At 40.8% G+C, this 14,157-nt stretch overlaps 1 protein-coding gene across 1 annotated transcript in view; it reads left to right on the top strand.

Moving 5' to 3' along the window:
* Positions 1 to 493: 493 nt before the first annotated feature.
* The window catches only part of si:ch211-171b20.3, a 127,555-nt gene continuing 113,891 nt past the window's right edge, over positions 494 to 14,157 (top strand). Inside the window, exons 1-2 of the mRNA XM_048596311.1 lie at positions 494 to 883; positions 10,787 to 10,885. Of these exons, the coding sequence (XP_048452268.1) occupies positions 597 to 883; positions 10,787 to 10,885 (386 nt within the window). The 5' untranslated portion in view covers positions 494 to 596. The remainder of the gene's footprint in view (positions 884 to 10,786; positions 10,886 to 14,157) is intronic.

Genomic DNA, 14,157 nt, shown 5'->3' on the forward strand with positions numbered 1-14,157 from the left:
TTAGAGAGCGATGACTGATGGTGGGTTATCCTGAGGGTCATCATGCCTCAGGTTGTGGGAGAGTCCTTCATGGTAACCTCAGCTGGTGTAGGAACTGAATACGCGCCATAAGCAATAACTCTGTAATGCAAACCAGCCGTCCAGCCAACTTAGCTAACCGAGCCCCTACCAACTCAATGTATCTGCTATTGAATAGGCTTTTCCATGCTTCTGTTGTAAATTTTTAAACTGAACTGTTCCATCGCTGCCCTAAACAGCCTCCCATCTACTATATTCCATAAGGTATAAGCTCATTGAAGACCCTGCTGCCTGCCAAAAAGGAGCAATTTTCTTTTAAAACCACACAGGAGCAAACCAATTCCGGCTTACGGTTTAAGGAAGGCCTCTGTTCGCTGCTGGATGGAACACCTGTTTGCCCGTTGCTAGGAGACTGCGCGGGGCACAATGACGGTTATAGAAGGTGCGCGCGGGAGGCGGGGCGAAGTAACGGACCGTCTCGCTCACAACAATGGAAGCGCTGAGTGCGAGGGAGTGCGCTCGGTGCCTTTGCTCCTATAATCTGTATATTGATCTTTTAATATAAATGAGGACGCTAAATGTCGTGGTTGGATGCGGACGACGATGATGAAGAGGACGACGACTACCAGCTCCTGGAAGGGGTTTCTGAAGGTTGGCGACGTGGACCGTTGGTTCCGCCCCGACGTGTGTTTAAAGTTGGCGACCTGGCGCCGGCCCTCTCCCCCGTGCAGGTTGGCCTGGGTTCAGACTTGAGTCCTGAAGCTGGACTTCAGTCTCCAACTAGACCCAAAGCCAAGCCATTCCGGGACAACGACAAGAGTACCCAAGAACGAGACGATATGTACGACGTGGAAGAGTTGCGAGAGTAAGTTCGAAGAGATTGCAAGTTCTCTGTGCTTTAAGAGATGTGTGATGAAGTATTATGCACCAGCAAACCTGTCTGACCATTGCGCTGACGGAAGCCAAGGACAGTGATTTATTTGTCCAGTGGAATAATGGTTGCCAAATACTGATTTGCCCCTTCATATCGTTTTTTTAATCTTTTGTATGGATCCAAGTCGTGAATGTCGATAAATTATTTGAAATGGTGTTTAATCGACTTCTGATGTTTAATTAAACAGAATCAAAACGCCCAGAAACAGGCATTCGTCTGTGCTGGACTTCACACAAGACTCTTCTCCCCTTAACTCCCTGTCAGGTACCCATATACTCCCCCATGTACACGTGAGTAGGGTAAATATCAGAAATAGAAATCCTGGATGACTTTCCCCTTCCCTAAACTAGGAGGGCAGTGCTCTATCTGTGATCAGTTAATTCAGCGCAGAAAGGATACTGAACTTGGAAACTTAATGTTATTTAGTACATCAATTACATCGTGAGAAAGAAAGCAGGCTAGCTTTCTGTTTCAAAGGATAATAAAACAACAACTACTTATTTTGCAAACTACTTGTGTGTTGTCCATTGAAACATTGGGAATCCATCAGAATGATTCAGTTTCAATTAGTTTGAGCATTTGAAATGTAGCGCTCTCATTAATTGTTTATGGCATTATTTGGAATGTTGGTATTGATGAGATCTTAACCTGTCCTAAATAATATGTGTGGAGTACTGAAGAAGATTAGCCAACATTTTAAGATGCTGGGTCAGGAACTTTGTAACTCTCTGGATATGGTTAGGTTTGACCCTGGTAGCTACCACCACATTTTTAAAAGCAGTTTCAGAAAGAATTGAACATGTTTAAAGATTTTCAAACTAGGAACACTGACCACTTTCAGTCTTTAAAGATCTACTTGTATGAAAATATGCTAACAAAGAGAAGCTACATGGAGAAATAGGATAGGAAGGTAGTTAAGATGTGTTAAGCAAAACTTTAAGAACTTGCTGAGAAAAATTCAATTTAACGTGTTGCTGTTATAAGCTTGTTCTTCCTAGATGTGATCCTTTAGCTCCTGGATGATGTTGGAGGGACTACCATTTTAATTATCCAGATTTTTTTGAAGTTGTTGAATAATGTTCTAAATTTATTCATCTGGTCTGACCAAAAAAAATAAAATTTGATATTTGTCTATCTCAATGCACTGTTCTAAGGGTTTTTTGAAAAAATCTGTTCTTATCTACTTAATTCATCTTTTTTTGTGATTTTATTCGCCTGCGAATAGTTAACTGGACTCACCTAGAAGAGAGATTGCTGGGGAGGTAGGTGCACAAAGCGACTGTTGGAGAAAACTTGGATAAAAGTGATCATACTATCATAGATTAGTAATTCAGAGCAAAGAACAGTTTAAAGTAGACTGCTGAAATTAAGATGGACAATTTGAAAGGGAGCTAGCCAGTGTAAAATGAAATCAAAGACTGACAGGATCAACTATAATCGAACAATGATTTTTTTTAAAGAAAAAATGCTTCAGGTACAAGCTAGATATGTTCTAGCAAGCCTGAAAGGTAGGGAAACAAAACATAGCGTTCCTTTAGATGACGAAGATATAGAATCTGATGAAGCAAAAAGAAATGGTGTATGTCAGGTCAAATGCAATATGGGGAGGTGAAGAGGAAAGTAAGACTGACAACGAGAGATGAGAATAGACAAATGGCAGTCAACATAAAAGGGAACCCAAAAATCATCTGACATATAAATAGTAGACGGTTAGTGAAAGCTGGATTGGGTTCCATTAGTGGTAAAGAGATTAAGTTCAATTTAAATGCACAGAGCAAGGCTAGAATATTTAATGTGTACATTTTATACCTGTTTTATTAAGGGAGAAAACTCTGACAACATATCATTTGAAGTGGAGCTATTGGAGATAGTAAATGGGTGAAAATTGAGACGCACAGTGTGTATTGAAAAGTTGACCGTGCTTGGAGTGAATAAGTTGCTGGTTAGAATGATTTGCATCCCAGGTTGCAAAAGGAAATAGTGTTGGAGATAGTGAAAGGGACAGCCATAATCTTCCTAGACAGAGGAGGGATACCAGAGAAATGGAGAATAGCACACTTGTTCAAGAAAGAGTGTGGAAATAGACCTAACAATTACAGGCCAAGTGAATTAACATTGTTTCAAAGCCTTTCTCACCAATAATCAGGAAAATAATCAACAGGTACTCGGAGAGGTTTGAATTATTTAAGGATAACTTACATGGAGTGCAATGGATGTTTAGGGAAGATTTGATAATGGGATACAAGTTTATTATAGGTTTGAGTATGGTAGGGAAGGAAAGTCTATTCCCATTAGTGGATGGTACAAGTACTAGAAGGACACAGACATAAGATTTTTGCATAAGGGATGCAGGGAATGGGGTAAGATTTTTTTATATAGGAACATATGCATAAGGAGTAGTTGTAGGCCACTGGCGCATCAAGCCTGCTCTGCCATTCACTTAGATCATGGCTACTTTGATTATTCCACGTTCTTGCCTACTGCCAATAACCTTTCATTCCCTTGCTAATGAAGAATCTATCTACCTCTGCCTTAAAAATATTCAGTACTCTGCTTTTAACATTTTTTTGAGGAAGAGCATTCCAAAAACTCATGATTTTGCGAGAAGAAAGTGTGTCCTTATCTCTGTCTTAAAATGGTGACCCCTCATTTTGAAACAATGACCCCTAGCTCTAGATGATCCTGCAATAGAAAACATCCTCTCCATGTGCACCTTGTCAACATACCTTGGGATCTTTGGATCAGGTCACCTCCTACTTTTTCTAAACTCCGGTGGAAACAGGCATAGCCTGTCCGTCCTTTCCTCTTAAGACAACCCAGCCCATTCTTCCATATATAAGGAGACCCTTATGGCCCAGAGAACCACCTAACTGAGAGCTGAGAATAGTGTGGTGCTTATCATAGACAAAGAGGTAGGGTGCACTCGTTGCAAGGAGCACTTGGTGGATCTCCTCAATCAAAGGTCAGTTCTTGATGTGATAACCTCAACCCATTCACTGAGCCCTAGGTTGGGGGTGAGTTCTGGGGGATCTTTGAGTTGCCTTAATTGTGAATATCTTCAGGAAAGACAATAAGGCAGTTTGTGCTAACTACTAGAGGGGTATATGTGCTGTCCATCACAAGGAAGGTCATTACAAAAATCCTTCTCAATCGCTACTTAATGGCTGAAGAGCTTCTACTGATTCACAATGCAGATTTTGTCTGTCAAGTTGAAGAGAACATGATTTTCACAGTAAATTAAATTTAAAGTAAGTAGAGAGAGCAACAGCAACCAGTATACATGGCCTTTTGTTCTTGACCTCTCAGAGACTTTTAAGTCACGAGTGACTATTAAGCATCCTTCTCAAATTTGATTGCCTGTAGAAATTCATCACCATTCTTTGCCTGCTGCATGATGGAATTCAAGCTGTCATGCTCACCGACAGATCCCACCACAGAACCAATTAATGCGTAATCTGGATGAAGCAAGGCTGTGTCACTGTGCTGATGCTCTTCTCCATCTTCCTCATGAAACACTCCAGCCTGCCTCCATGAAGAATGATGCTGGTATGCAGCTAATCGACAAGACTAGTGGAATCCATATCAACTCTAGACCAGAACCAAGACCACCCCAACCTGCAGTCATCAAATTGAAGCATAGATACAATCCTTGCATATTGTGCATTTCAGGCAGAGCTCCAAACTATTGTCAATGTGTCCACAGAGGCCTATTAAAGAATGGGCCTTAGGGTTAACATTTGGGAGCCAAAAGTACTCCAACTGCCTGCTCCCTTCACAGGAAACTATCACCAGCCCCTTCTTGAGATATATTTGAGCCACTGGACAATGTGAATCAATACCTAGGGTACAATGTATTAAAACAAACATGAGATCCCACCCACCTGCCTTTTCAAATGCCACCTATCCTGCCTTTGGATCCACAACGTTAGAGTGGAAGGCTCCAAGGGACTGCTTAAGAAGAAGTAGTTTAAGTGAAGTGTAACCTCCTTGCATTTGCATTCAATTTTCCTTTGCAATATATGATCACGTTCTGTTAGCTTTCCTAATTACTTGTTGTACCTGCATTCTGGCTGTTTGTGACTTCTGTTCCAGAATACACACATTCGTCGACATTTCAGAGCTCTACCATCTGTCTTCATTGTTGTAACTCACTGGAGTGTGTTGCTGAAAATCAAGCCTCACTATTCCTGGAGTTATCACAAACGTTAAATATTTTAGAATAAGTACACACAATTCCCCGATCTACCTGACGAGATCATTGCTGGCCCACCATTTATTGCCCAGAGGGCAATTAAGAGTCAAATCACATTGTTGTGGGTCTGGTGTCACATGTAAGCCAGACTAGGTAAGGATGTCCATCAGGGTGGCATGGTGGCTCAGTGGTTAGCACTGCTGTCTCACAGCGCCAGGAATCTGGGTTTGAATCCACCCTTGGGCGACTGTCCGTGTGGAGTTTCCACATTCTCCCCGTGTCTGCGTGATTTTGCTCTGGTTTCCTCCCACAGTCCAAAGAGGTGCAGGCTAGGTGGATTGGCTGTGCTAAATTGCCCATAGTGTTCAGGGATGTGAAGATTAGGGGGATGGGTCTGGGTGGGATGCTCTGAGGGTCAGTGTGGACTTGTTGGGCCGAAGGGCCTGTTTCCACACTGTAGGGATTGTATGATTCTAAAAGACATTAGCAGGTTAGGTGGGTTTTTTTTCAACATGGTTATCATTAGACTCCTAATTCCAGATTTTTGTTATTGAATTTAAATTCCACCATTTGCCGTGGTAGGATTCAAACACAGGTCCCTACACATTACCTAGGCGTCTGGATTAATAGTCCAGCCATAATGCCACTAGGCCATTACCTCCCCACTAACTTTCAGTACTTAACAAGAATTACTATTTATTGCAGGTAATTAGACTCTAGGTAAAGAAACAGTTACAAACGTCTGTGAACTAACGGACCACAGCATCCACAACCTGAGCTACAAATCTACTCCAGAACCTTAGAAACAGTTATAAACTGTTGACAGATAACAATACAAGTTAAAACTCTCATCCCATTAAAATTCTTCATACACACATACATGCACACTTGCACACAGATATAGACAGAGGAAAATGGATGATGATTGGAGGAAGTGTGGACAAGTTATAATACCTCCAAATTTGCACATGATACACACAGAAGTGGGAGTATGTTTGTGAGGAAGATGTAAAGCAGCTTCAGGGCGATTTGGACAGTCTTAGTGATTGGGCAAGGATATGGCATATGACCTTGAAGTTAGATTTGGCAAACTGACATGCATTCTGTAAAATTTCAAACAATGAGACATGATCTCATTGAAATGTACAAAATACTTAAAGGGATAGACCAGTTTGACGCAGATAAGATGTTTCCCCTAGTTGGGAATCTAAAATAAGAGTTTAGTTTAAAAATAAGGGATGCGCTTAGGTTGGAGATGAGGTGAAACTATTTTAGTCAGAGGTTTGGGAACCTTTTGCAACCTCAACCATCGAGAGTTGTGGATGTTCACTCTTTTGAGTATGTTTAAGATAGACATTGATCGATTTCTGATTACCAGTTGTGTACAGGATTATGGGATTGGTCAGTAAAAGGCATTGTGTGTTTGATCAGCCACAATCGTATTGAATGGCCAGGCAGGCTTGATGGGCTAATGGTCTATTCCTTTTCCTAAGGGTGTCCACTTTGTGGTCTTTCATGAGTTTTTAGTTATACATGATCTGATCAGGGTAGCCATTACTCCACAAGTTGGCTTTGACATGTTCCATTTCATCAATTATTTGAAGGTAAAGAGATCACTCCGGCAATCCTATAGTATATGGAACTGTCAAAGTCCCAAAGTGTATACTGACTAATGAAGGTAGGTTTGTGGTAGACCATAGTAGAGAACCTGTTGGCTGATATCTCAACTAGGACGCTGAGGAAAGGACGCTCATTTCACTGTTCCATTTAAAATATGAGTTCAAACTCAGGATGGAGGCCATTAGGACATGAAAGGAAATTCTTGCCTGTTACTACAGATTGAAATCTGGCAAACATATTTTCAACACATTTGAAGACCTGCACTCCAGAACTTGCCATTCCCCTCGTCAAGCCATTCAGTTTGGTTACAACATTGGCATCCACCCCACAATACGGAAAAATTGCTCAGCTATGTCCTATTCATAAAAAGCAGGACAAATCTAACCCTGCCAATTACCACTACATCAGTCTATTCTCGATCATTAGTAAAGTGTTGGCAGGTGACATCAAAAGTGCTATCAAGCAGCACCTGCTCAGTACTACAGGCTACATTTGACTGCATGTAGCATCAAGGAGCTCTAGCATAACGGGGATCAGTGGATATCAGGGGCAAACTCTCCGTTAGTTGGAGTCACAACTGACACATAGGAAGATGGTCATGGTTGTTGGAGGTCAGTCATCTCACCTCCAGGATATCGCTGCAGGAGTTCTTCAGGTCCAACCATTTTCAGCTGCTTCATAAATGACCTGCCCTCCATCATTAGGTCAAAAGTGGGGATGTTTGCTGATGATTGTGCAATGATCAGCACCAATTGCAACTCCTCAGATACTGAAGCAGTCCATGTTCAAATGCAACAAGATCTGGACAATATTCAAGGTTGTGTTGACAAGTGGTAAGTAACATTTGTGCCACACAAACACCAGTCTATGACCATCACCAATAGGAGACAATCTAACTACCATCCCTCGACATTTAATGATGTTACCATCATTGAATCCCCCACTATCAACATCCTAGGGGTTGCCATTGGCCAGAAACTCAACTGGGCTCACCACATTACCACAGTAGCTACAAGAACAAGTCAGAGGCTAGGAATACTGTGGCAAGTAACATATCTCCTGACTCTCTAAAGCCTGTCCATCAAGGCACAAGTCAGGAGTGTGATGGAATACTTCCCATTTACCTGAATGGGTGCAACTCTAACAACACTCATCCAGGACAAAGCAGCCCACTTCATTGGCACCACATCCACAAACATCCACTCTCTCTACCCCGACGCTCAATAGCAGCTATGCGTACTATCTACAAGATGCACTGCAGAAAATCACCAAACTTTCCCAGATTGCACCCTCCAAATCCACAACCACTTTCATCTAGAAGGACAAGGGCAGCAGGTATATGGAAACACCACCACGTACAAGTTCCCATCCAAGCCACTCACCATTTGGCTTGGAAATATATCACCATTCCTGCTGAGTTAAAGTCCTGGAATTCTCTCCCTAATGGTGTTGTAGGTAAACACACAATAGGTGACTGCAGGTTTAAGAAGGCAGCTCACCACCACCTTCTCGAGGACAACTAAGGATAGGCAATAAATATTGGCCAGCCAGCAATGTGCACATCCCACGAATGAATAAAAAAAATCAGAAATATGAACGGAATTAGAAGTTACATGACATTCTGTTCTATCATGAAATCCAATATTTGCGTACACTGGGCCTAATGGTGATCCCATGGCAACACCAATGTTTTGGGCATACATACATAGTGGCATTGAAACTGAACTCACCTGCATGAATTGCTGAGTTCATAAGTTCAACAAATACTGATTTTTGCAATGGTGGCAGGTCCAGATCACTGTGGTATAGTGCTAAAATGCAAATGTTTATTGTTTCTTTGAATAGTGCATTGAATAGGCTAGCAATGTCAAACTAGTACAAGGATACTGCTGTCCTATCAATATGCAAGTCTTTGATGTCTTTGCAATGTGAAAGAATCCTTTATTATTTAAGTGGAAAATTTGCTCAAAACTGTTTGTATCAGTTCACCCAACCAATTGGCCATTAAACTGGTGTCCTGTGGTTTTTGAACCTTCCACCAATGGAAACATTTTTCTCCACCCTGTCCAGACCTCTCATAATTTTGAATACTTCTGTTGAGTCTTTTCTTAATTTTCTTTTTCACAAGATAAGTTTTCCTAGCTTCTCCAATCTTTTTAGGTAGTTAATATTTCTCAGCCCTGGAACCATTCTTGTACGTTTTTTTACTGCATCTTCTAGATTCTGAGAGGGGTAAACTAACCATGGCTAATCAAGGAAGTTAAGGTGTATATTAAGTTCAAAGAAAAAGCTTATCAGGGGAAAAATAATCAATGATAGCCCTGAAGACTGGGATAAATTCATGCTTTGGAACATTTTAAAATCTGAAATGTCGGCATTATTGGCAAAGCCAGAATTAATTGTCCTTGGGAAGCTGGTGCTAAATCAGCTTCTTCATAGAATCCCTACAGTGTGGAAACAGGCTCTTCAGCCCAACAAGTCTACACTGAACCTCAGAGCATCCCACCCAGACCCATCCCCCTATAACCCACCTAATCTACACCTCCCTGAACACTATGGGCAATTTAGCATGGCCAATCCACCTAACCTGTGCATCTTTGGACTGTGGGAGGAAACCGGAGCACCCAGAGGAAACCCATGCAGACACAGGGAGAATGTGCAAACTCCACACAGACAGTCGCCCGAGACTAGAATCAAACCCGGGTCCCTGGCACTGTGAGGCAGCAATGCTAACTACCGTGCTGCCCACACCCATTTTAAAATATGGTAGCCCCTCTCATCCCCCTCAACCCCTCCAATTCCCCACCCACTCCTTTACCCCCAACCTCCTTCCCACCATTCTTGATTAATATCATCAGTGATGTTAGGGAGCATAAGATTTGATAAAGTTTTCGGGTGAGTAAAGAGTCGAAGCATAACAATTTGTTGAATATGACTATTAGAAGTAATGCATAATCACAATAAATGGATGAATAACAGATGAGGACTGTTTACCAATCCTGGATCAGATGGGTGGCATGATGTGGGAAAATGCTTGAGGTCTCTCTTCTCTTTTGGCTGTCTCTTGAGCTGGCTAGCGACATTTAGCCAAAGCTAGCATGGATCCAGTTTGAGGGTAATAGCTAATTTAAGATGTTAACCTGAAGCTTGTTTGGATCTATCATGGGGAGCCTACCGTTCTCCCAAATTATTTTCCCTCCTTAGCTGTCAATTTATACATCCTATTTTTAAGGGGTTTGTGGATACCCCCTGTTAATCATTTTTTTCCCACTTCAATTATGCAGTTACCAGGGAGATGTTCAAGGCAGCATCCTCAGAATCTCTGTAAAGCCCCATTACATCATTTCTGTCTTGTATACATATGTCGTTGTCTTCTCATAGATTTTTAAAAAATGTTTGTGAAATTTTTTATTAGGCCTTGCAATGCTTACACAAAGGTCAGTTGTTATGCTATCCCCTTCATCAGGTAATAAGTAGCTTGATGAAAAAGTGTGAATTCATAGCAGCAGAAATAGCCTGTTAGGAGACTTTCAAAAAGAGAGAGAAACATACTTCCAGAAAAATTACTAAATTTCTTAATGACTTTATAAGTCCACTGGACTACAGTTCCTCGCAGAAGTTCCAGGACTTTGACAATGAAAGAGCAACAATATATTTCCAAGTTATGGCATTTCTCATGCTATTGTTGCATAATACATTCCAGTATCATTCCCTGTAATACTTTACCAATCTAGGCAGTTTTTATTTGACATTGGGATGATTTGTTATGCTATGTTATTCTTTCAAACCTGAATGGGGTCATTCATCTCACTTAAATCCCACCCCTTTTTACGTTTTTAAGAGCTTTGGCAGACCATAGACAAGTAGGTTCAAACAAATTAAAATTACTTGATGGTACCCATCTACCTTTAAAGTTTTGACTTTCATGTAAAAAAAGGTCCGCAATTAAGATAATTGCACTTGTTATCTCCTGTATTTCAAGCTTTTCATGTGTAAGTTAATTTTATAATACTGTGTTTCAGCTTCCTCTTTCCAAGAATACAACAATTCCATACTATCTCCAACTTGTTTTATGACCTGTCAATCAATCAAATTCAAGATTCTCAACTGCAACCTGATCTGTAAGTGAATTCAGAATTCAAGAGTATAGAACATATGCAATCTATCCTTAAGGGGATATACAACAATGTTATTTTAAATGCTATGATAGGGTAAGTCTTTCACTTGTGTACTTCTCATACAGGATTTGTCATCTTTGGAATGTACAGTCCATGGTTTTCTGCCTCTTCATTCTCATGGCAGTCCTGGGATACTGCATGTTATTTTTTTCATGCTGGAAATGCACAAGTGAAAAATTTACTCTAATGCTCCTGCCATTGTAAAACAGCATGTTTGATTTATTTAAGGAGATACTTTTGTGGTTAGCAAATATTAGTTGTTCACCAAAGCCCCTATATTTTATGGAGAGGGAATGGATGCAAGTGTTTGAAGGGAACAGAGACTGGAAATGGGGGCCTCAATCCCAATTAAAGAGAGCCATTTTTAAACTTTACTTGCCTATGCAGCAGCTGATTAGATTGTGAGAAATTTGTTAGCTCGTAGAGAAAAAAGTCAGTGGTAAAACACCAGTTTTGGATGGATTCTGCCAATCAAAAAACATGATTAGTCAGAGGAAGGGCAGGGGGAGTCAAAAAGGCAGTCAGAAGTAAGCAGCAAAGATTGAATTTTCAAAGATCACGGAGTAGGGAAGTTGAGTACCTAACTGGCAATGAAGAGATAGAGGGTGTCAGCCAAATATTATAGGATTGTTCAATGTATCGGATTAGCAATTGAGAAGGAAGGGTGTGGGACTGAAGTGGTAAAGTGCTGATGGAGAGGAGAAGTCCAGGAGACTGAGGGGGCACGTACGGTCAATTGCAGCAAAAGATTTGCTGGTCGAGGCTGGATGAACACTTCTGCTTTATTGTGGAATTTCACAAGGAGTGCTCTATAAGAAATATCTCCTTTCGGTGGTCATGATTCTATTCATCTTGGAAAGCCAGTCTGAGTGGTTTAAAATTCACATGGCTACCAAAGCCGGAGAAAATAATGTTCATTAACATCATATTCATGGATATGCCCCTACAGTGTGGCTTACTTAGTTGACCCAAAACCCACCAGAGTTAAACTGAAAGTTGGTGTGTTGCAATGAGATAAGAACAGGTTTCACATTACTGCCAGTTTTATTGAAAGGGGAATGGGAACCTAAGGGGAGGCTCTGAGTTAGCTAGATTGGGTGAGGGCTTAAGGAAAAAAAGAATCAAGATAGTAAATAAAAACCAAAACGCAGCTGAGCACTAAAATGAGTGGAAACCAGGTGGTGACAGAAGAAGAGGGAAAGTTTGTTTAAAAACAAAGGTTCTCATGGAGGACGTGTTCGGATTAAAAAAGAATGTATAAAAACAGGCATAAGGGCACTTGAATGATTGAAGCATTCGAAACAAGGTAAATGAGCTGACAGCACAAATCATCATGAATGGGTATGATTTAGTAGTCATTACAAGACCTGGTTGCAGAGTGGTCAAGACTGGGAGTTAAATATCCAGGGGTATCAGACTATTCAGAAGGACAGAGAGGAAGGAAAGGGAGGTGGTGTAGTTCTGATATTTAAGGATGACAATCAGGGTGGTAGTGCAAGATCATATAGGTTCTAAGGAGAAAATGTTTGAATCAGTGAGTGTAAATTAGAAATAGTAAGGGAGAAAGTCACTGACAGGCGTAGTCTATAGGCTGCCAAATTATAATATCACCAATGGATGTAAAAATTGTATGGAAATTATCATGGGGGATTTTAATCTACATATTGATTGATCACACCCAGCCAGTCAAGGCAGCCTTGAGGAGATGTTCTTGGAATATATCCATGACAGTTTCCTCAAACAGTATGTAATGGAACCTGTGAGGGAGCAAGTTAATGTAGATCTGGTCATGTATAATGAGACAGGAATAATTAGTGATCTCATAGTTAGGGATTTCTTCAGAAGAAGCAATCACAGTGTGGTTGAATTTAAAATACAGATGAAGGATGAGAAGGTAAAATCCAATACTAGTGTCTGTGCTTAAACAAAGGAGACTACAATGGGTTGAGGGAGAAGTTGGCTAAGGTATACTGGGAGCAAATACTATATGGTGAGACAATTGAGGAACAGTGGAGGGCTTTCAAAGTGATTTTTTTTAACAGCGCTCAGCAAAAGTATATACCAGTGAAAAGGAAAGACTGTAGGAAAATCTGCCTTGGATAACAAAGGAAATAAAGGAGGATATCAAATTGAAAGATAATGCATACAAAAGTGGCAAAGATTAGTGGGAAACTAGAGGATTGGGAAAGCTTTAAAGGTTAACAGAAAGCCACGAAGAAAGCTATAGAGTAAGGTGGGATAGATTATGAGAGTAAACTAGCTCAGAATGTAAAAACAGATGACAAAAGTTTCTACAAATATATAAAATGAAAAAGAGTGGCTAAGGTAAATATTGGAATGGGAATGAGGATATGGCCAAGATGTTGAACAGGCATTTTGTGTTGGTCCTGACAGTGGAAAACACAATAAAATGCCAGTAATTGATGATATGGAGGCTAGAAATGAACATTATCGTTTGTGTTGAGTAAGGTAATGGGGTTAAAGATAGACAAGTCTCCTGGCTCTTATGGAATGCATCCCAGGGTACTAAAAGAGATGGCAGGGAAATAACAAATGAGCTTGTGGTCATTTACCAAAATTCGCTGGATTCTGGAGTGTTTCTGGCAGATTGGAAAACAGCAAATATAAAGCCACTGTTTAAAAAAGGAGGCATTTAAATGGTGAGTAACTATAGGCTCATTAGCTTAACTTTATATTGGGGAAAATGCTTGAATCTATCATCAAGGAAGAAATAGTGAGACATCTGGATAGAAATTATCCCATCAGGCAGAAGCAGCATGGATTCATGAAAGGCAAGTCATGTTTAACTAATTTACTAGAGTTCTTTGAGGACGTTATGAGCATGGTAGACAACAGGGAACCGATGGATGTGGTATGTCTGGATTTCCAGAAGGTATTTGAAAGGTGCCGCACCAAAGGCTGATGTATAAGTTAAAGGTGCACGGCATTATGATTAATGTGTTAGCATGGATAGAGGATTGGTTAACTAACAGAAAGCAAAGAGTGGGGATAAATGATTGTTCTTCTGGTTGGCAATCAGTGGCAAGTTGTGTGCCTCAGGGATCAGTGTTTAGACCATGACAACAAGGTGCAGGGCTGGATGAACACAGCAGGCCAAGCAGCATCATAGGAGCAGAGAGGCTGACGTTTCGGGCCTAGACCCTTCAACAGAAAAGGGGGAGGGGAAGGGGGTTTTGAAATAAATAGGGAGAGAG

The sequence above is a fragment of the Rhincodon typus genome, chromosome 4 (genome assembly GCF_021869965.1).
Source record: "Rhincodon typus isolate 14 chromosome 4, sRhiTyp1.1, whole genome shotgun sequence".
Lineage (NCBI taxonomy): Eukaryota > Metazoa > Chordata > Chondrichthyes > Orectolobiformes > Rhincodontidae > Rhincodon > Rhincodon typus.